Source organism: Priapulus caudatus, unplaced genomic scaffold, assembly GCF_000485595.1.
Source record: "Priapulus caudatus unplaced genomic scaffold, Priapulus_caudatus-5.0.1 Scaffold15, whole genome shotgun sequence".
Lineage (NCBI taxonomy): Eukaryota > Metazoa > Priapulida > Priapulimorpha > Priapulimorphida > Priapulidae > Priapulus > Priapulus caudatus.
The window spans coordinates 1380673-1400756 of NW_014577076.1; the positions used below are offsets into that span (position 1 = coordinate 1380673).

The window sequence follows — 20084 nt, forward strand, 5'->3', positions numbered from 1 at the left end:
CCTCCCTCCTCCTCCTCCTCCTCCTCCTCCTCCTCCTCCTCCTCCTCCTCCTCCTCCTCCTCCCCGTCCCCCAATTTTCCTTCTTCTTCTCCCCTCCTACTCCTCATACTTTTCATCCCTCATCCTCTCCTCCTTGTCCTCCTCTTCCTCCTCTGCCTTTCTCACCTCCTCTGCCTTTCTCGCCTCCTCCTCCTCCTCCTCCTCCTCCTCCTCCTCCTCCTCCTTCGCCTTCTCCCCCTTTTCCCCCATTTTCCTTCTTCTCCCCTCCTGCTCCTGCTCCTGCTCCTCCTCCTCATTCTCCTCCACCACCTCCCCTCCTCTTTCTTCTCCTCGCACTCAACATCATCATCATTACTATATCCTCACCACAACCAGAGAGACATGATACAAGATTACGTCGCACAGCGTTGCTGTTGATCAGTTCCGCGGGATATGCGCACGCGACCGCGGGGATGTTCAAGTATGAAGCGCTGTCCGCAGTGGAGACGTGCGCCAAATTCGAGGCCCGGCGCACGTCTGCACAGCGGTCAGCGGATGGTCTGTAGTTTTAGAAGATAACAATGAAGACTTTGTTCTAAATAAGAACTATCGGCGGCTAAATAAGAGCAATATACAGGCCTTTAAATTTCTTGACTAGTCAGTCAAAGGGCTTGTTGGGGGTCCATTATGCAGAGCTTCCAATTGAAATGGCCCATGAAATTGTCAATTGGAATTGTGTTTCTCGGAACCCCAACGAAAATGTCTCCCTCTTACATGCACCCCCTCCCTGATCAATCACGCGTTCAGGCGTCAACAATAACAGAGATGAACTTGTGTTGAGTTTGTGGCTCTTGACGCACGTGCATTGACGTACAAGACTGTTAAAAGCACAGGCACTTGGAACATCTCAATGAAAATAAATATTCACACAATTTTTCACAATGATCGACCGCCTGTGTGCAAAATAGGTGAACGTATGTGAAACATATACGGTTAGTACTTACTGCGTACGTAGCTGTGTGTGTGACGTCTTGCCCGCGCGCTTTATGCTTGGCTTAGCGGGCCTCGAAATGGATATCGGAGGCACGCACCTCGCAACACGCGTGTTTGTTTACATATAGCTTTGTGACATCAGGATGGGCGGTGTCGGGAGTTCTGCGATGATAACCTCGTAATTTCTCAGCATTTCTTAAGGTGCATGGAACATTTTACCAATTTAGTGGTGTCAGTTAGTCACGGATATGTCATTCATTGGCTAAAACAATCGAGTAGCGCGGTTAGGGATTTTCGGAATTATTTAATTTGAAGAAAAACCTCAATGTTCAATGAATGACGCACTCGTTCACTTCTGACAGCGAGTGAAAATGCCGGAAATTTTCCACTTTGATGCGAAATGCATTGGCCGGGCATTTCATTAATTACGAAAAGTAAACAGGCTGGCGAAAGACAGTAGGTACAGTAACTGGTCACGTCGGTGACGCCCCATTTATGTTCATCAACGAATAAGGCGGGGCTTATTCTGATTACGGAGATGCGAAATGCAACAGAAGGACGTAGCGCAGTGCGCTAAACAGCATGTTATTTTCGTATTTGTGGCAAACTCTATCGTAGGAAACCGTTCTAACATAGCAGAATTCTCCTAGTTCCTGAGATCGGTGATTTGGTGGTCCAATGGGTCCCCATCTTTAAAAATATAAAAGACTGGTGCGGCGTAGGCTGTGATTGGAAGACACAAAGTGTCAATCCTCGGCGCGCCTCAGCATCATGGCCGCATCACGTCAAGTTACGAGCTCAGCCACATGGATTTATTTAATCAATCTAGTGGCAATGATCTGGATATATTCTGAGTATACCGAAACAAGAGATCGCGCTGTTTGTTATAGCTAGGCTTAAGCCCGACACACGTATAGTACTCCTTCAAACTAACTATGGTTTAGCATTAGCAAGTGGAGTAAATGCAGCTGTTGCATCAGCTACGTATCACAGTGATCATGACCGGTTGTCCGCCCAGTCATTTGCGAGCAGCAGATGGAGCAGCGCTCCATGCGGCATTATCCAACACTACAACAGGCCAGCGAGCCACGTGCTTTGTGCCCGCGCGTTTGCTAATGGCAGGGCGGGAAACCTAATGAATTATGCCTCGATAATGAAAACTTGATAAATTAATTACGAAGTAGAAGCATTAGCGGAGAGGTCCCTGTAGGAATTAGTGATTCAGATTCTGTTTGGCACCAGCCTGCTGGCCTGCATTGTCTGCCGCCGGCTCGGGCCAGCCGGGTCGACAATAACGTGCGTGCAAAAAAAACTCTGCAGATCCCTTGTATAAATGCGTAGCTGTAAGCGGAATGCAGGTTTTTGTGTAGTGGCGCTTGCTCTAGTGAATCCAGTGTGGTCAAGTCGTCGCTGTGCCGGCACCTGAGGGTCGCCTGATGTTGGGCGCTTGGTAGCAACAGTGAGCGCAGAATGGATTTCAGTATCTGGAATAGGCTGGTGCTGGTGAAGATAAAGAAGGTGAGGCGACTCATAGGCGCTGGTTGTCTCGCTGTCACGCGCATGTTCGCACGCACACATGCACGCACACATGGGATTCACACTAGAAATCTAGATGTCTGTATATTCACACAGCACAGTGCACTTTCGCGGTAAAACTATAATATTGATGTTTTAAAAATATGATTGAAAAGTGGTTCATCATATATAAATACTGTAATGAATATTGATTCTCTTATCGCCTCTCGTCGCTTTGGATTTTACATTCATCGACAAAGTTTGAATAGCTGTTGCGTTCATATAGCGACAGGCCCACTGTTCTAAAATTCCAAAACGCGAAATGCGTTTTATCAGGAAATAAATAATACCTAGGTTTTTATTTGCGATGTTATGTAGACTGGTTCCATGTGTCGTTGGCTAAGACCACTGGCTGATGTATAGCATAACTTTAATGAACGTACATGTATAAAGCTAAACCTAAAATGGGGAAAAAAACATTTTGTAAAAGATATGAAAACCCTATGAAAAGTTTCAGCCATCACTAGGTTGACTCCGTAGGTTCTTGATAATCAAACTTATGGGCTCAGCCATAGAGACTTTGTAATTAATCTAACAGCTCATCATCTTTGTAATAACAAATTTCCCATTTTAGAAAATGGATTTCCCCAAAGCTAAACGGTGCATGAAAAATTACCAATTATGATTTGAAATTGCCTCGGTTTCGTGATTGCATATGTACACCAGACGTTAGTTTTAGCGACGATAATAAAATCTGTTTAGTTATGAGATAGCTCGAGCCCTTGTCCTGAGTTTTGACTGCAGTCCTGTAGCAGAGAAAATAAGCTGCATATCTAGCAAATAAACTCATAATTTCGTATTTGGATTTTGAGATAACTATAAACACTAGATATAGCTTTGCCGTGTGAGGAAATAAATGCGCGTAAACTAGCTTTCTCTCACTTGGAACTTGTCGAAAAATGGAAGGGTGTCCAGTGGCATTATATTAGTCACCGGCACGGGTGGGGAGTATTTTGTTCGGATAACTGATCTGATTGTAAATATTAAAAGGGTATTATTCACGGGACCTTGAGATCTTGTTCGGATAATCCGAAATTGGGATAATTGGTGTTCGGATAACCGAGGTTTGACTGTTTGTAAGAAACACCGTGGGTCCTAAGAAAAATGTCTGCCGTGGCGTGGCCTCGCTCAAAACGGTGTCTCTTTCCATGCTGGAATGGAATTAATGGAAATGGAATGTCACGAGCAGTGAGTTGCTGCGATGTTTCTTACATAAAGCAAAACCAAAAAGAGGCGGGGGCTTGTAATGAATGCATTTCTACCTCTGCATGAACCTACCTACTCTCCGTCCCCCTGTTTAGGCGGTGTACTGATTTTTAAAGTGTTATTAATGCAATATATTATTCATCGGCGCCTTTAGAGTGCAAACAGTCTGCCATGAATCTGACGCCATGTCAACCGGGAAGCAGCGTGCCGTGAACACGCTAAGCATATGGAAGCCGTGGTGTTAGATGAGAGACAGGGAGGGGGAGAGAGAGGGGGATGGAGAGAGAGAGAGCCAGAGAGACAGAGAGACAGAGAGAGAGAGAGAGAGAGAGAGAGACAGAGAGACAGAGAGTGTCTGTGTGTGCCTGAGGTGTCCCTCCTGAGACTTTGTCTAGGGATTATTACGGGCTGGGCTAATGAATCGTGTAAGGTGAGGGCACGAGCTCCTGGCACGCAGCTGTTCGCTTGTTTTCTGCGATGAGCTGGCAGTTGATGACACTGATAACACGTGAGTGGTTGTGGCGCTAAGATGCGCGCGCCCATCGATTAACACATGTGGGTGTGTTTGTAATTTTGTATATCTCTGCTCCACCGTATGTGTGTGTGCGTGCGCTGGTACGCGTGTGCATGCGTGTGTGTACATTTGGGAGAGAGGGAGTAGGGGAGGACAAGAACGAGAGGGGTAGGAGAACAGGAGCAAGGGAGAGATAGAGAGAGAGAGAGCTTGCATATTGTACAATAAACAGTTCATTGCAAGTAAATGTGAGGTACCTACATTTAGTGTGGATTTAAGAATAATGAAATAAAAGCAAAAATAAGCATTGTGCTGATCATTTCACTTATCCAATTATATTATATTACATATTATACTGTCATTCGATAGTGCACTTCAATTTCTCGTTAATTATATAGTGCTTACTTAGCAGTATTGCGTGTGCAGGGTTGAGCCCCGCGTGACACACTGTAGTGCCATGCATGTGAGAGATAATCGGTGTTTGTTTCTATGTAGAAGATGCCGCCGCCTCCCACGGAGGCAGGGAAGCCAGCACCGGTGCAGCGAGTCCAGCTGGTGACATCATCAGGCACACAGACTAGCCCCTCCCCTAAGCCAAGACGGAAGGTGAGCGTCCCACCCTACAACCTTCAAACATGCACGCTCGCACGCGCGCGAATACACACACACACTAGTCCCAGCTACCATGTGCAAACTGGCACCTGCCCTCACTAAACAGTGCAGTGGTTTCATATACCCCTCCTGTACGTCATTACACGCCAGCTCTTCTTCGTCATAAGTATGTTAAGTATAATAATGTTTCCTTGGCAATCCTACACATGCTAGTCATTTCCCTAACTTCGCATTTGCAGAATTTGTTTTTTGAAACTAGATTGACTCCTTAACGTCCCAGAAGGCTGAGCCAACAAGGAATGACGTGCGTAGTCAGTTTCCCTGCAGATAGCAAATATTTACAGTTACATACATCTTCATGCAGTTCTGGAGCGCCCATCCCCAGAGATACTCGAACATTCTCTAATGTCTTCTGTCCTTAAACTAATGCTGTGGTAGTCGCTACCTGTCGATCATATTAAGGTCTTGCATTTTCCCAGCTCCTCCAGCGATTTTTCCTCTCTCGCGACGCCGAGCGAGTGGCAAAGTGAGCGTTCAATTCAAGCCCACCAGGTTGATGCGACATGACGTCAAAACGGGCAAGATTTTCCATCAGCGCCGTTCTCTGTCGAGCGTAAAATCTCGGCTCTTAACGTTTCGAGTAAACCGATCCGCTGCTGCACGGCGCAATCAAATCTCGCGTGCGTCGATATCTGTCCCGGAGGGCTGATCCATTTGACTGCATTTTTGAGGCCTTGCAAAAAGCTCTATTGGCATGTGGAGGCGGCGGTGCGGCCCTCGAGGGACATCCTAACATAGATCAGTGGAAACCTATGCAGCATCTAGCTACGTCGTAAGCCACGGTATCATGAGTGCTTTATGGTAGCTCCACCCACAGGCACGGTCTTGTTCACGAATGAGACAGGCCGAGAGCAGAGATGCTACAGGCTATGTTGTCTCACGGGTTGGTTTCGTGTGTCAGACGAATTCAATGGGTTGGTCCCAGCAGCCAGCTTAACTTCGATTCTCCATCACACGTTCATTTTCAGTGTGGTAGAGAGGGTGCAACTGACCTGCTGGGTGCACCAGCAGTCTATGAGCCATCAGAAACCTGCTGTGGGCACCTCGTATCTAGTGCTGCGTATGAATTATTTATAACTGCCAGAATCACCAGTTACCTATCCAAGTTGTGCTGGGCTGTTTTCCCACAAAATTAGTGTTTAATTTCAATATATTCAATATATATTGCCCGTACACAACCTAACCAACCCTGAAATGTTAGCTTGAATTACAGAAAACTATAGATCATTTGGCAGTGTCCTTTCTGAAATGTAAATTAATTATCTCTCGAAACATTCAAGCGAGAAATTTACACACTTAACACACTTATGCATGTTAGGTAATAATGTTCACCATTATTCATAAAATTGTAAGGATTTCGTTGGGGATAGTCTGGTAGTGGCTGAGAAGCAGTAATTAACCAGGAAACGCACAGGAAAATTATTTCCAACATGTAAATTAAGCTTTGAACATAGTGCTACAAACACAAGTACATCTAATTCTTGAAGATGAACAGTTTATCTATGAACTCTTTCCATTCCCTTATGGCTGTCTGCATCCAGCAACAAATTCTCGCCACCCCTTCTCATCCAGTACCCCTAACCTTGTTTATATAACCGTATATCCTTACTACTGATGTTTTTAGAAAGTTCGAGTGTTTATTCTACTAGTCTTGCAAGATGTGAGCAGAACAAAATGAAAGTTAACTCACTGCAGATGGCTAATCGATATGTACGATCGTTTGGAAGTGTTGTTAAGTAAGCATAAACATGTATTATTTCTTAGGAATATTAGTAAGTGCTTAAAAACACTGACACAACACTTGGAAGAATTGTGAAGAAGAAGTGTAGAATTGTGAAACAACTCCTGTCGTATTAGTAGGACCTGCAGGAAAGATTATTAAAACTATGCTAATGAAAAATACATACGAGTGTGGGCATGTACGCAGTGCATGAAACTTGTTGTAAACATGTTTTATAGTATTTGAACTAATTGTTCATTAATGTTTTCAATCACATTGCGTTTTGTTCTGCAGCAGCATCACTACCACCATCATAGGCATAACGTGGGTCAGCCTGGAGGGGGTGGTGAGGAGGTGGATGGAAGGCCCGAGGACGGAGACAGGCACATGAATGGACAGGCAAGGTCAGGTGTACACGACCAACATAGCAGGTAACAGTAATAGCATCTATGTAATGCAGTCTTCGTGTAGGTCTCAGGATATAGTGGTTGAGACTGCACTTCAAGGTAACACCCAAGTGTTGCCACTTCAGCGCTTGCCCAATGCTCGTCTCGTTTCATGTGCTGTAATGCAACTGTTATACTACAGCTTATACTACATTATGATACCATAAGGGTCTCAAGCCACCTCTGATAATTATGTGTCGTAAGGCGTGTAAGGTCTCAAACCACTTGATATACAAGCTAGTTAGTACCATTGCATCACATAGAAACCCCATCACAAATCCCATGGCCCGTTGTTAATTTAGAGGTAGGTTTAGAAACGTGTAGCACTGGGATATTTTGTGCTGCCTAGCATACTTGCTTAAATATTTGCTGTTATTATACTGGCTATTTCAAGAGATTATTGCCAAAAAATCATACAGCGTTGTCCTCTCCCTCCTGATGTTCACAGGCACAGAAAAGCTAGCAGCTCTTCCATATCCTCTGTGTCTCAGACGGCGTTCAGCAAGACGGAAGGCACTGATCCGTTGGTCGATCGGCAGCACTCGTCAGGTCGCTCCAGTGATAGCAGCTCACTGTCGCAGAGCCACGGCTCGCTGGACAGTCCGCAGCGGTCATCCGACCCCTCGCGCGCGCCTCACAGCCCCCACCGGTCAGACTCCTCCCGCACCCCTCACAGCCCACACAGCCCTCGCCGTTCCGACCCCTCGCGCGCGCCGCTCAGCCCCCAGCGGGCAGACTCGGCCCACACCGCGCACAGCCCGCAGTGGTGTGACGTGTCGCGCACCCCGCACAGCCCGCTGCGCAGTGAGTCGTTGTCGTCGCGTGACGCGGTGTCGCGTGGCGTGGACGTCGCCGTTGCTGAGTCCCCGCGGCCGCAGCGCAGCGGGGTCGGCTCAGCGCGCCGCGGCTCTGACAGCGGGCTGCGTGCGCTAGAGCTCAGCATACAGACGGTGCCCGAGGACCAGGACATCGACGCGGTGCCGGCACCGCCACCGCCGCGTCGCGCCGCCAAGGAGGCGCCGATGTCGCCCAGCTCACAGAGCTCGGCGCAGTCGTCGCGCAGCACGCCGGAGACGGGGGCGGCAGCTCCGCAGCGCGCGGCGCCGCGCACGTACGGCAGCGCCGACGAGACAGCCGCCCTCGGCGGCGCCAGCTTCCAGCGCGGTGGCGCGAGGAGCGCGTCCACCCGCGCCTACCGCTCGCCGCAGGTCAGCCGCCGCTTCCTCGACTCACACAAGTACGCGAAGGAGTTCCACGCGCTGCAGCATTGCGGCGGCGACGCGGCAGCGCTGGTGGCGGCGTCGCCCGCTGAGCATTCGGCGACGCTGCAGCATCCGAAGTGCAGCGAGCACTCGCGCAGCGCGGCCGCGGTCGCGCGCGGTGCGGCGATCGCGCGTGGAGGCGCCACCGTCGACGCCGCGCGCTCGGAGCGGCTGCGCAGCGCCGAGATCACGAAGCTGCGCTTGGCGAGCGGCGAGCATGCGTTGTCGTTGTCGTCGCCGCGGGAACCACAGTCGCAGCGTCTCGTCACCGATCAGCAGCCGAAGATGGCGGCGGTGTCGCTGGCGCAGCACCGCACGCACCTCGGCAAGCAGGAACGCAACAAGCAACATCGGCTGTCGCCCGGCGACTACTCAACGCTGCAGCATCTGAAGCCAAAGCAGACGCCTGCCGCACCGGGTCACCACGACTACGCATCACTGACACTTCAGGCGAAGAAGCACGCGAAGGAAGCTGAGGACATCGCCGCGGCATCGGCCAAGTACCACATGTGCAAGACCCTCACCGATACGTCTCCGCCCGGCCATGCCCCCCGACCTCGGTATGATATTACTGTCAGGGGGCGCGGTCCATCCGTTGCCCTACTGATGTTCTGTCTGGCATTTGTGATTTTGTAGTAGAGCGAATCTTGTAATCAATTGAGTTTGTGCATTGGTTTGGGTTGTGCGGCTTGATAAATTGTGTTTCTCAGGGAAAGTTTTTCATAAATCTAATCTTTTCTAGTGTAAATCGAATGAGTGGTACATCTAGCTCTCGATTTCAGAGCTTTATGTGCGTGAGGGGTGGGGAATACAACTATATGTTAGAAATAAGTTGACTGAATGCATTCACTGTACTGCAAGTATAAGGTATTTTACCAGGGGTGTTATGGAAAAAAACTATATTTTTGTGAATTCCCCGTATTATTACAAGTATGGGAACCATTATATGAACCTGGTAAGACTACCATGGGTCAAAACTAGTTGTTCGTCGCTGGCGTGGCAATGAGCTTTACAGCCTGTGTTCAGTAAACAGACAGCTCATAGTCCCAGCTCAATCATTCTCGTTTAACGTACCATTTTTCCTTGTTCCTTTTTTTGGGCGCTTCTCAGTTCAGCCATTTCTGCTTCTCATCTGTGGGCAAATGATTACAGCTCATGCATTAAATATGTGCTAATAAATGTATTTACAAATTCCAGAATCGTATAACTGTTTAGTGCAAGTTTGTTATCTAAATATTTTCGATGCTATGTCCATAGACTTGTATTATATATGTGCCTAGTTACTGCTACGTGTCTTTCTGCTTAATCCTGCAGGACGTCAATGGAGCAGCATCAGAGATCGCTATACCACTCTCCACCTCTTGCTGCCACCACGAGTCCCCCGATGTCGATCGCACAGGTGCGACAGACGAGTCGGGATGCGGCGATGACGACATCGCTGTCCACATCATTCCCCAACCAGGCGTCCGCGTTCTCGCTCTACCAGGGTCAGCCCGACAACGTAGCACCACTGTCAATGTCATACACGGGTCGAGAAGGTAGGCTGCTGTTACGGAGTCGTCAGTTGTCGTTAGCGGCGCTGCTGGTTATGATGTTATAGCTCTTCCACATTCCATGACTGAATGCATTTCGCTGGACTGCGTCAGCAGAGATTTTGGTTGTAGGGCGATTTCTGATGTTGTGCGTCGTTATCAAGGAGTCCGATGAAGAGTAAAGTTTTGTACAGTTTGCGATAACAGTTCACAGGGTATGATGTGTGAGAGTAGGGCATAGTATGTAATATGGTAGCTTACTGCTGTACCATAGGGTAGGTTTCTGGTGTGATCATTATGGTAAAATCCATAATGTATTCAATATGGTAAAATCAGGGTTATTGTAAAAGTAGCGGTGATGGTCAGTTGTCTCTTTCAGGCAATAAAAAGTCCCACTAGTCTGTATGGTTAACATATACATGATACGTCTAGACTCTAAAGGGAGCATTATGTGTAGGGATAAATGTACAGGCTTCTGTTATGCCCTCCCTCATTGATTTGCTGTGTATAGGTGGACAGCTTACAGCACAGGTGCCCAAGACGCAGAAAGTAGTTCCACGAATGGGAGTCGCCAGTAGTCGAGCTGACCGTGTGCACATACGCACAAATCCATCTGCCTTCCGACCACCGAACCACCCTAGTCACCAATTACAGCTGCAACAGTTTCTTCAGGAGCAGGTAACTAAATACATCAGTACTCATGTCATCTAATAACACACGCACACACACATGCACACACACACGCACACACGCACATGCATGCACACACGCACGCACACACACCCACATCCACACACACGCACACACATGCCCACACACACACACACACACACATGCACGTGCACACAAGCACGCATGCACGTGCGCACGCACACAGACTGTAACGTCTAACTATAACATCTGGCAGTTTCCGTTACAGAGCAAGTAAACTCGAGTGTACCATCATTCTAAGGAACACCTGTAGATGGCGCTAGCTATAAAATCGAAGGTCTAGCGGTTGATAACAAATGCATTTGGTCTAATAACGCTAGATTTGGTCTATTGACAGTTGTTGAGCTTAACTGAATAAAATTGCACAATTGTGTTGGCCTAAATATTAACACTTATAATGCATGAGTTGATTGATGCATGTATAAAATTCTGACCATTGGTCAGCATTTAATCTGTGAGCTTCTGGACATCGTCTGTAGATCGCAATCATTGATTAGTTGCCTTCAATTGCTTCACACATGAAGCAAGCATGTTTGTGCATACAGATGTGTTGAGAATCCCTTTAAAAAATTCCGTGCGATCTTCTCTATAACAGTCTGGCCTGCCCTTCAGTCCACTAACCCTATAAAAGCCTTTTAAGCTTGTTCGAAGCCAGGAGGAATCGTTATGTAAAAACTATTAGGTAGCAACCCGTGTCTGTGTGCGTATCCGACCAGACGTGGCGGCATCGTGCCGCGAGCCTATTGATTTTCCCTCTCCTTTACTAAGAACCAGGGAAGATTTCTCTTGCCCATGAGATTTATAGATTTCCCCCGCGCATCTTCGCCATGTGTCGCAAGAAGTGAAGCTGCTCGGAGCTTCAATCGTGCGGATGCTGCTGCTAGTTGCAGGAGAGGGGAAGGTTTCTCTCTCGCATTAGCTCTGTAGGTTTCTGTGCGTGTCTTTGTCGTGTGTCGCGAGAAGTGAAGCTGGTTGGGGCGTCCTTCATGCGCATGCTGCTGCTTGTTGCAGGAGAAGAGGAGAGAGCTGGTGGACTCGAGCGACGACGATCTGTACGAGGACGACGACCGTGAGGAGGACGAGGACGACTTTGCAGACGACGAGGAAGGTGAGCTGTTATTGAGGTGTCTGCCATGAGTGAGCAAGAGTGTATGTGCGTGTGCAGGTGGGCGTGGGTGCGTGGCTGCATGTTAGCCGAAGACGTGCGTGTGTGTGGTGGTCGTGTGTACATGATTCGGGGGGTGGCTACATATTTGCATGTGCAGGTGCGCGTGGATGCTTATGTGTGTGCGAGTGTGTATCTGGGTGTGTTTTAATAAGTAAATATTTACGATTTCAGTTTTCCTATGTTATTTATAGGGTAAATACAAACTGCAGACGTTGTGACAAAACCGAAACAATACAGGAAATATTTTATACATATGTATTTGTATATGTATTTGACAAGAAGCTTTAGTCTAGATGATAAACCATACTACTCTTAAGTACGTATCACATTGTCTTGAAAAGATGAGCACCTGATTATGATTATGATTGAATGATAACTGTACTACGAAATGGTTACTGTATAAATTTCAGTTTGGTTTATCATATAGAATTCCTCACTGGATCACACAATCAAAATAGAGATTGCACAATGCGTGAAATGGCGCCGTGATATTGCAGTTGACTATGATAGGTGCTAACAATTGTTTATTAACGATGACTTGATCAAAGATTAATTTGTGTTTCAGGTGCGAGCAATGCTGACTCATCCTCGCAGGAGTACCTAGATGACAACGACTCGCTGAGTGGGAAGTACACAGGCTCTCAGTATTCTCCGCAAATGCCCTCTAAGCATGGCTCCAGCTACCAAGGTGGGCATGTTGAACATGCATGGCTTCATGCAGGTTGAATAGGGAAAGGGATGCGGGCAGTCTGCCTTGTCATACCTCGAATATGCCTTCTAAAGTGTGAACCTTATGAGTGTGAAATATAGTGTGAACTATAAAGTGTGAACAATATGAACCCATTATGATCTTCATAGGTCATAATCTTCATAGATCATCACAGATGAATAGATGATTATTTTGATCACGCGTCGAGTGTCGTCATGTTTGCTATGCTGCTCACGGCTGCAATCCCTGTCGTCATTGTCTCTGCAGGAAGCATAGCGGGAGAGGAGAATAGTGACAGCAGCAGCGCCTTCTCCATGTCCTCTCCCGGCACGAAGCCACGGCTTGTGGGCGGTCCAGCCTCTGGTGCCATGGTAACATCGACAGTCGCCCCTGGCAACCAGCCATCAATCAACAGCGCTGAGGTATTGTACACGTCCATGCAGCGGAACAAGTTAGGGCCGGCTATGCGCGGCGTGCCCGCGTTAGAAAAAAGCCAGGTATTTATAAATGCACTCAGAATGCTGGTGTAATGGAATGCAATGGCATCACGGCTCACTCACACACGTGCGCGTCACTAACAGTCATTTGGATTGAGTGTCAGGATGTGACAGCAGTTGTCACTCACTCACACGTGTCACTAACTCTCATGGAGGATGTCCGCACGAGTCCCAAGTGTGGGTGTGCGCACTGTTATGGGACACTCCTTCTGGATTCCCTGTTCTCTCTCTCTATCTCTATCTCTCTCTCTGTCTCTGTCTCTGTCTCTGTCTCTGTCTCTCTCTCTCTCTCTCTCTCTCTCTCTCTCTCTCCTGCTCTCTCTCTCTCTCTCTGTCCGTGTCTCTCTCTCTTCTTCTCTCTCTCTCTCTCTTTCTCTCTCTCTCTATCTATCTATCTATCTATCTATCTATCTATCTATCTAATCTATATATATCTCTCTCTCTATCTATCTATCTCTGTATCTCTCTCTCTGTTTCTGTGTCTCGCACTCACTCACTCATTCACTCCCTCACTCACTCACTCACTCACTCACTCACTCACTCACTCACTCACTCACTCACTCACTCTCCTCTCCCACTCCTTCCTCCCTTCTCTCCCCTTCTCTCTCTCTTTCTCTCTCTCTCTCTCTCCCTCTCTATCTCTCTCTCTCTCTCTCTTCTGTCCTCTCTCTCTCTCTCTCTCTCTCTCTCTCTCTCTCTCTCTCTCTCTCTCTCGCGCACGCGCTGTCTGCTAGTGTTGGTGAGCAGGGGGAGATTAGCATGTGTACGTGACAACGTACCCTGTAAAACAACTTCTCGTGTTTGTTCTTGGCATGTTTTGTCTCTGCTGCATCGAGCCACTATATTTATAATTCACTGTGTTTGTCTAAGCTAACAAGGCAAATTACTTGCTCATAATGTAACCAAACGAGCATACAGCAACCTTTCATATTTGACATTTCAACGTCTCATTTAATGTAAATTTGTATGACAATGTGCATTTGCACGAAAGTACGCTGTTTCAATATTTCTTGAGTCAATAATTGTTTATCACCCCTTTATTATGAACTCTTGCCAAGCGCAGTGTGCTGCAGGGTAAAACAATTCAAGATTGCCCAAACATTAAAATAAAATAGCTCACACCAAAATCGGTTTATAACTGTTGTGGATATAAGGGAAGCAGGAAGCATTTTGTGTTGCCGTGACAACACGGGGTTGAATTCACGAGGCATTCTATTTGTGCCTTGGAATACTTCCAATGTGAGCATGGTGGGAGAGACTGCTTTATGGCTGTGTTTGCCCGCGTGCGTGTGCATATACGTGCTTGTCATCATGTGTGTACGTAAAACAGTGAGTGGTAGGCAAGCAAAGTTATACAGTGTGAGTGGAAAAAAGAAGGGGCCAGAACGAGTAAGAGAGCGAGAGCGAGAGAGAGAGAGAGAGAGACGAGAGAGGAGAAGGGACGGAGAGAGAGACGGAGACCGCGAGCCGGCGGCAGAGAAGCGACGAATCGAGGAAGGAAAGAGAGAACGGGGAGGCGAGAGGAAGAGAGGGAGAGGACGAGGGAGGAGAGGAAGAGATGATGGACGAAGAGGAGAGAGAGACGAGAGAGAGAGAGAGAGAGAGAGAACGAAGAGAGAGACGAGATTCTCGCGAAATCACAGCGCTGCGAAAGGCGAAACCCACACTCTCGCTGGTTCCCGCCCACCCCCGCGGAGCGACTGTCCGCATGTATGCAGCCCACCCCGCTGAGATGAGAGAGAGGAGAGAGGAGAGAGAGAGAGGCAGGACGCGAGAAGACTGGAGATGGAGACGGGAGAAGGAGAGAGGGAGAGAGAATAAGGGACAGAGAGAAGAATGGCAGGGTTGACTGAATGTGTTGACAATCGGTGTGGATGTTTTTGTTTGTGTTACTTTTGCAAGTTGGAATAACCATATAATCGCTGTCTTACGCACTTGATTGACTATGTTGATATACGCCTGTGCTGAGGTCAACCATAAGTATTAGCCCTTCCCAACATTTGCTTGTCGTGAGCGTCGGTCGCGTGCTTGCGTGGGCGGCGTTGCGTGCCTGTGCGCGGTCCGGCGGCGTGAAGAGCAGCGTGTCGTGACGTTTGATTCGGCTGCGCAAAATTGATCTGCCTTTTATTCGTCAGACGAGTTTTACATTATAGAAAGAGGAAGGGAGGCAGGGATGGGAGAGGACTAGACAAAGGCATACGTGGGTAGAATGGCGTGAAGCAGAGCGGGAAGAGTAATGCTTATGGGGGTTTCTGACAGGTCGAATAATACGGGATAGCAGTGGCGCCGTGGCTGTTGAAAAAGGTGATAACATTGAATGGCCGCCGTGATGTGGATATCTCTCTGCTTCAGTTTCCTGTGATACGTGCCGGTCTTCTGTTGCGGCCGAGGAAAATGTGACGGCGTCCTCGTCATGTGTTTGAAAACGAAACCTGTTAAACAACGGATGGGAGGCAGAATGCTTAGTTGATCAGTGCCATGCTGCCATGAAGGTTACCGATTTCTGTTTCCTGTTGGTACATCCTCGGGTATTCTTGGAAATTTTGCCATGAGAGCATGCCAACGTCGTGTGGCACAATTAGTTGTACGTCACTACTAAAAGTCGTCTTAGCATTATTCCTAATGTTTCTATGCGATAAATAATCACAGATGTAATTACCTTTATAATGGACACGCTGTTTGTTTTTCTTATACCATAATTGGAGTAAATTTAGCAAATCTGCTAAATTGTGCGTCTCCACGCTTGCCGTGATTGGCTTTTGTTTTATGATTACTATGGCATGATAAATCTTTATGCACCAAAAGCAGAGAATAATAATCATAAGCAAGTATATATGATGAGAAATTGCAAATGTTATATATATACATATATATACACAGTTGGCTGTGTTTTTAGTATGCTGCGCCGTTTTAAATCTGTTAAAACGGCAAAATGTATATTTAAACTTGACAGGTTCTCAGTCATCCGCCTCACACCCTCCCTACCATTCCCGCACTGCGTTCGCTTGCAGGTTATGCGATATCATTGTGACATGATCATCGGTGGTCATCGGGGGTTCAAAAACAAATCTGCCTAGAGTTTATGCGTCGAATTTTATTTTTGATTACAAAGCAGCTATTGTCTGGAGGTTAATTAGAGATTTTAGGGCATCATCGCAAGTTAGAGTGGCACCAAGCCACATATTACTTTCAATGAAGAGTTATCAATGCAGCCTACTTCATAACAGTGTCTCATATGGGACAAAGTTGTATTGCGTACATAACATGAAGTTTATGGGAAAGGCTCGGTAGTAAGCCTTGTAGTAGAGCAACCGCAGCATGGAATTCCGTGGGTCATTGAATATAGAGGTGTAATGTAGAGCAACATGTAGATACGCTTATTAGTCGATTAGACCAGGGGTGGGCTGTGGGCAGTTGATTCGCAATTAGTGATGGAACATTTGGAGTATTATCTAGGCATTACTGTGACGATCGTAGTGCTGTCGTGGTTGCTGTCCATGATTGCACACGTTGGTGATGAGATCATAATGGCTTCACACTTCATTCCTCTCTCTGCATCCATCCTCCTGTTCGTACGCTTCGTCTGCCAGAGAGATCAGGATAATACAGCGATCAGCGGAAAGATGCAGTGAAGCACAGAGGTGCTTCTGTTTCTACGTGTAAACGTGACGAGATGAGATCGTGTACAAATGTTGTGTGTTGATTTTCGCTCTCGCCAGTCGCTGTCGTCGGAGTATGCTACAACGCGCCCTCTATCGATGCTGATAACCTCCCAGTCAGAACAGCAAATGTCTCAGTACGCCAGTATCGGATCATTGCAGCGCCAGGTACTGTATCAAGAGTAGATGCCTGTAAGACATGAAGCATCCCTATAGATCGTTCTCTTATTTCACACGCTCCTGTTCTCCACTTTCTTTCTCTCACACTCACACGCTCCCCGTCCCCCGCACTCACTCTCTCACTCTCTCTCTATCTCTCTCTCTCTCTCTCTCTTTGTCCCCACCTCCAACCTCTTTTCTTATCTTTTCTCTTATACTTTTGCTCTCGCCCACGCACTTGTTTTCCCACTCGACCCTCTCTCTGCATGGCATGCATGCTAGCTCTTGCTGTCTTCTCTGCTGAAGTTGCATCCGAGAGAATAAATAATGACAAGTACATAACACAAACGTGTATCGCATATAATAGTAAAGTTTCGTACATATATCTCACAGGGACGTCGAAATTTCGCAGGTTCTGGTGTGTCTGTGTTAGTCATGCGGCATTGTCTTACAGTTATCACGATCTGCTCTTGTATGCATTGTCATCCTGCATGATTGCATTAGTGCCATGGAAATAAAATAGTACTTAGTCTAAGTTATAAAAAAATCGTTCTAACACAGGTTTAGGTTGCGACCATGCCGGCTTTGCACGATGCAAGAAATTATTAAGTAGTAGATAGAGTGTGTATACTAATGTAGACGCGTTATATGTCTTGGGAGATGTTAACAAGGAAATAAATATTGTATGATAATTCTTATGGTAGAACACTTATTGTTGTTACAATACTATTTCTGTGGGTATATTTATGATAAACATTGACTCTACTCTCCGTGGTTTAGTTTTAATTATACCATGAAATACCATCACCATCGCTAAGACGTTGCTGTCGTGCATATATATCGTGATACGACCCCTCCCTACAGTCATCGTCTTGCTGAAGGTTTTCAACTCGGGTCTCGATTCGTTCCTGCATGTTGTCTGTACGGGGGTTTTCAAGTTGCTAAGCCTGCGTGTACAGATTATTACGTGGGTGTTTCAGTTGCCATAACGAGAGCTTACCAGGGGGTAGTAAAACGCAGCGTGTGTGCTACTCTATGTATAGCTACTACGCACGTTACTTTGCATCAGAGCCCCATTGACATGCTAATTATTTTCAGTCCTGTCTCCCTTTGCACAAAAGGTCTTCTGTTCAGGAGTTTAAATGGTACCGATAGCACCTCCCCCAACCCTGCAAAGATGGTTGCTCCAATATACAATATAGTGTGATCCGATCCACTATATCTGATCCACAAGGATTGGACTCCGTTAACCGTATTGCCGTAACGTCCAAATATGTTGCCAAAAATAACATTGATTTGTTGTTTCTTTCGCCGTCATTTAGAGGGTATAGTGCTAGCCTGTTAGACCTGGACGTGTTTTCTGGAATTTATGGCATACACATGACATTGTGGCTAAGCTCGTGTTACCAGTATGCGTCTATGTTCATTGTTTCTGTATTATTTTGAGGACGGGAAGGTTGTAACGAAGGAAGTCCATCTAAAATGCTTAGCGATGCAAAACGTTTTTCTTTCCAGTTGCTATCCAATTCATTCAGTTAATAAATGTCCATTCAACTTCTAAATTAATGCAGCCTGCACACACCGGGCTCCCAATCAGCTTACTTATTGTTGTGGGTTTCTGGCGACGAGTTTCTGGCGTCAAAATCGCCATCGCCATGCAGCGCACACGTGGCGATTTCTCGGCGATTTTGTTGCTGACAACAAAATCGCCAGTGCTATAGCGATAAAAATCGCCACGTGTGCGCGCGGCTTTAGGTAATGCGGATAACGTGACGCACGGACGTGCACATGCAGACACGGCAAGTGCATGCACGTTTGCGCTAACATGTGACATATCGCGACGACCGAAATGCAATTAATAATTCATTGGTTCGCAGCAGCGTTCACCGTGACGCCACTCTTACGCCTTTCTCTCTCCCTCCCCCCCCCCGCACATTTCTTCGGTCGACTTGCCTGCAATATAACTGGTTATCGTTGAGAGCGTGTCGTCGATTGATGAGGGCTGGGCTGGCGTGGAGGCTGCGGCAGTGTTCCGAATGGCCGGGCCCGGGCCCACGCCTGTCAGTAGTGTTGCGCGATCGGCCGGCCGGCCGCGGATTTCACTCATCGATGCCTAGAAAGTGCGACGAGCCGCACGGTGCGTCAGGAGTGCGCGGGACAAACAAGAGGCGACCATGACGGCGGCGGGCGGGCGCGGACGTGGGGGTAGAGCGGCAGAGGAAGGAGCAATGGTGTCGGGGGGACGAGAATTTGGTGACGCAGTTCAAGTCGCTGTTCTCGCGTGCAGATTTCTCGCACCTGCTCATGTACCTTGCTCCGTCACGGCACAGCCTCGCTACGGGTCGACGCATGGTCAAGCTTAGCGACGCTCCACCACCTCCACCTGGATTAGCTAGGACGCACATGCCGGTCACCCAACGTGTGTGGTCGATCACTCGTGCGGATCAGCGTTGTGGTGTCGGTCATCGTAGGTCATCACGCCGGGCATAATATGGTCCGTCACTCTCGTGATGGTTGGTTACGTCTGGCTATCACCTGTGTCTTATCAACGCGGATCGTCTTGGGTCCGTCACTCTGGGTAGGTCAGCGATCGATCATCACCTCATTTGGCTGTGATGCTTTACTGTGACGCGTTAATGGTTCAATCCGCTGGGTTTTCTCGCTTTTTCTACAGCATGCTCCTGTTGATGTTTGAGGGATTCGTAAATCCGCGACGCCAATCATTTGGGATCATCGCTCGCGCAGCGCTGTCGTGAGAGAACTAGTCCGCCGATACCTCCAAAGAAGATGCTCATGTACGTACCAGAGTGGTTAGGGTCTACAAGACCACGTATCTACGCTAGACCATCTCTTTCGCGACAGCGTCGTAACAGTCTCTTGCGTCGCCGTCGCCTGCCGGCTCATGGGGCGTTTCTATGTATGTGCCGCAACGTCTATGTCGTCTCACATGTGCGGGCCGACGCTCTGTGACCCGGTTGCCCTGTGGTCGCTGGCCGGGCGACGGACGGCCCATCTATCCTTGGCTCCGGATTGTTTCAGATCGGCGTGCATCTGCCTTTTTGCTGGGGAGATCGGTAGTTGAGCTTCTGTCCTATACTGTCGGGGCCCAGTCTTTCAGCGAGGCTATCGTGTACAAACGTCATCGTCTTAAGGTAGCGATCGCGTTTAGTAACTTCTTGCGGTCGCGTGTGACCCGAGCCGCTAACACCTGCCCGCTCCTCGAACAAACCGTCCTCCGTTAAACGCTTGTTCTCCACGACCACTCGTTGATTCGTGCGCGGC

General features: G+C 47.7%; 2 protein-coding genes across 2 annotated transcripts in view; both read left to right on the forward strand.

The window, feature by feature from the left end:
- Positions 1 to 2409, forward strand: part of LOC106809520 — a 34997-nt gene extending 32588 nt beyond the window's left edge. The window contains exon 6 of the mRNA XM_014812618.1: positions 2343 to 2409. Within this exon, the coding sequence (XP_014668104.1) occupies positions 2343 to 2409 (67 nt within the window). The remainder of the gene's footprint in view (positions 1 to 2342) is intronic.
- A 2353-nt stretch (positions 2410 to 4762) lies between these two features.
- Positions 4763 to 20084, forward strand: part of LOC106809529 (rho GTPase-activating protein 39-like) — a gene marked incomplete at its 5' end in the record, with an annotated part of 29892 nt that continues 14570 nt past the window's right edge. Inside the window, 8 exon segments of the mRNA XM_014812626.1 lie at positions 4763 to 4873; positions 6954 to 7090; positions 7554 to 8927; positions 9682 to 9905; positions 10411 to 10577; positions 11622 to 11718; positions 12344 to 12466; positions 12755 to 12909. Coding sequence (XP_014668112.1) covers positions 4763 to 4873; positions 6954 to 7090; positions 7554 to 8927; positions 9682 to 9905; positions 10411 to 10577; positions 11622 to 11718; positions 12344 to 12466; positions 12755 to 12909 — 2388 coding nt within the window.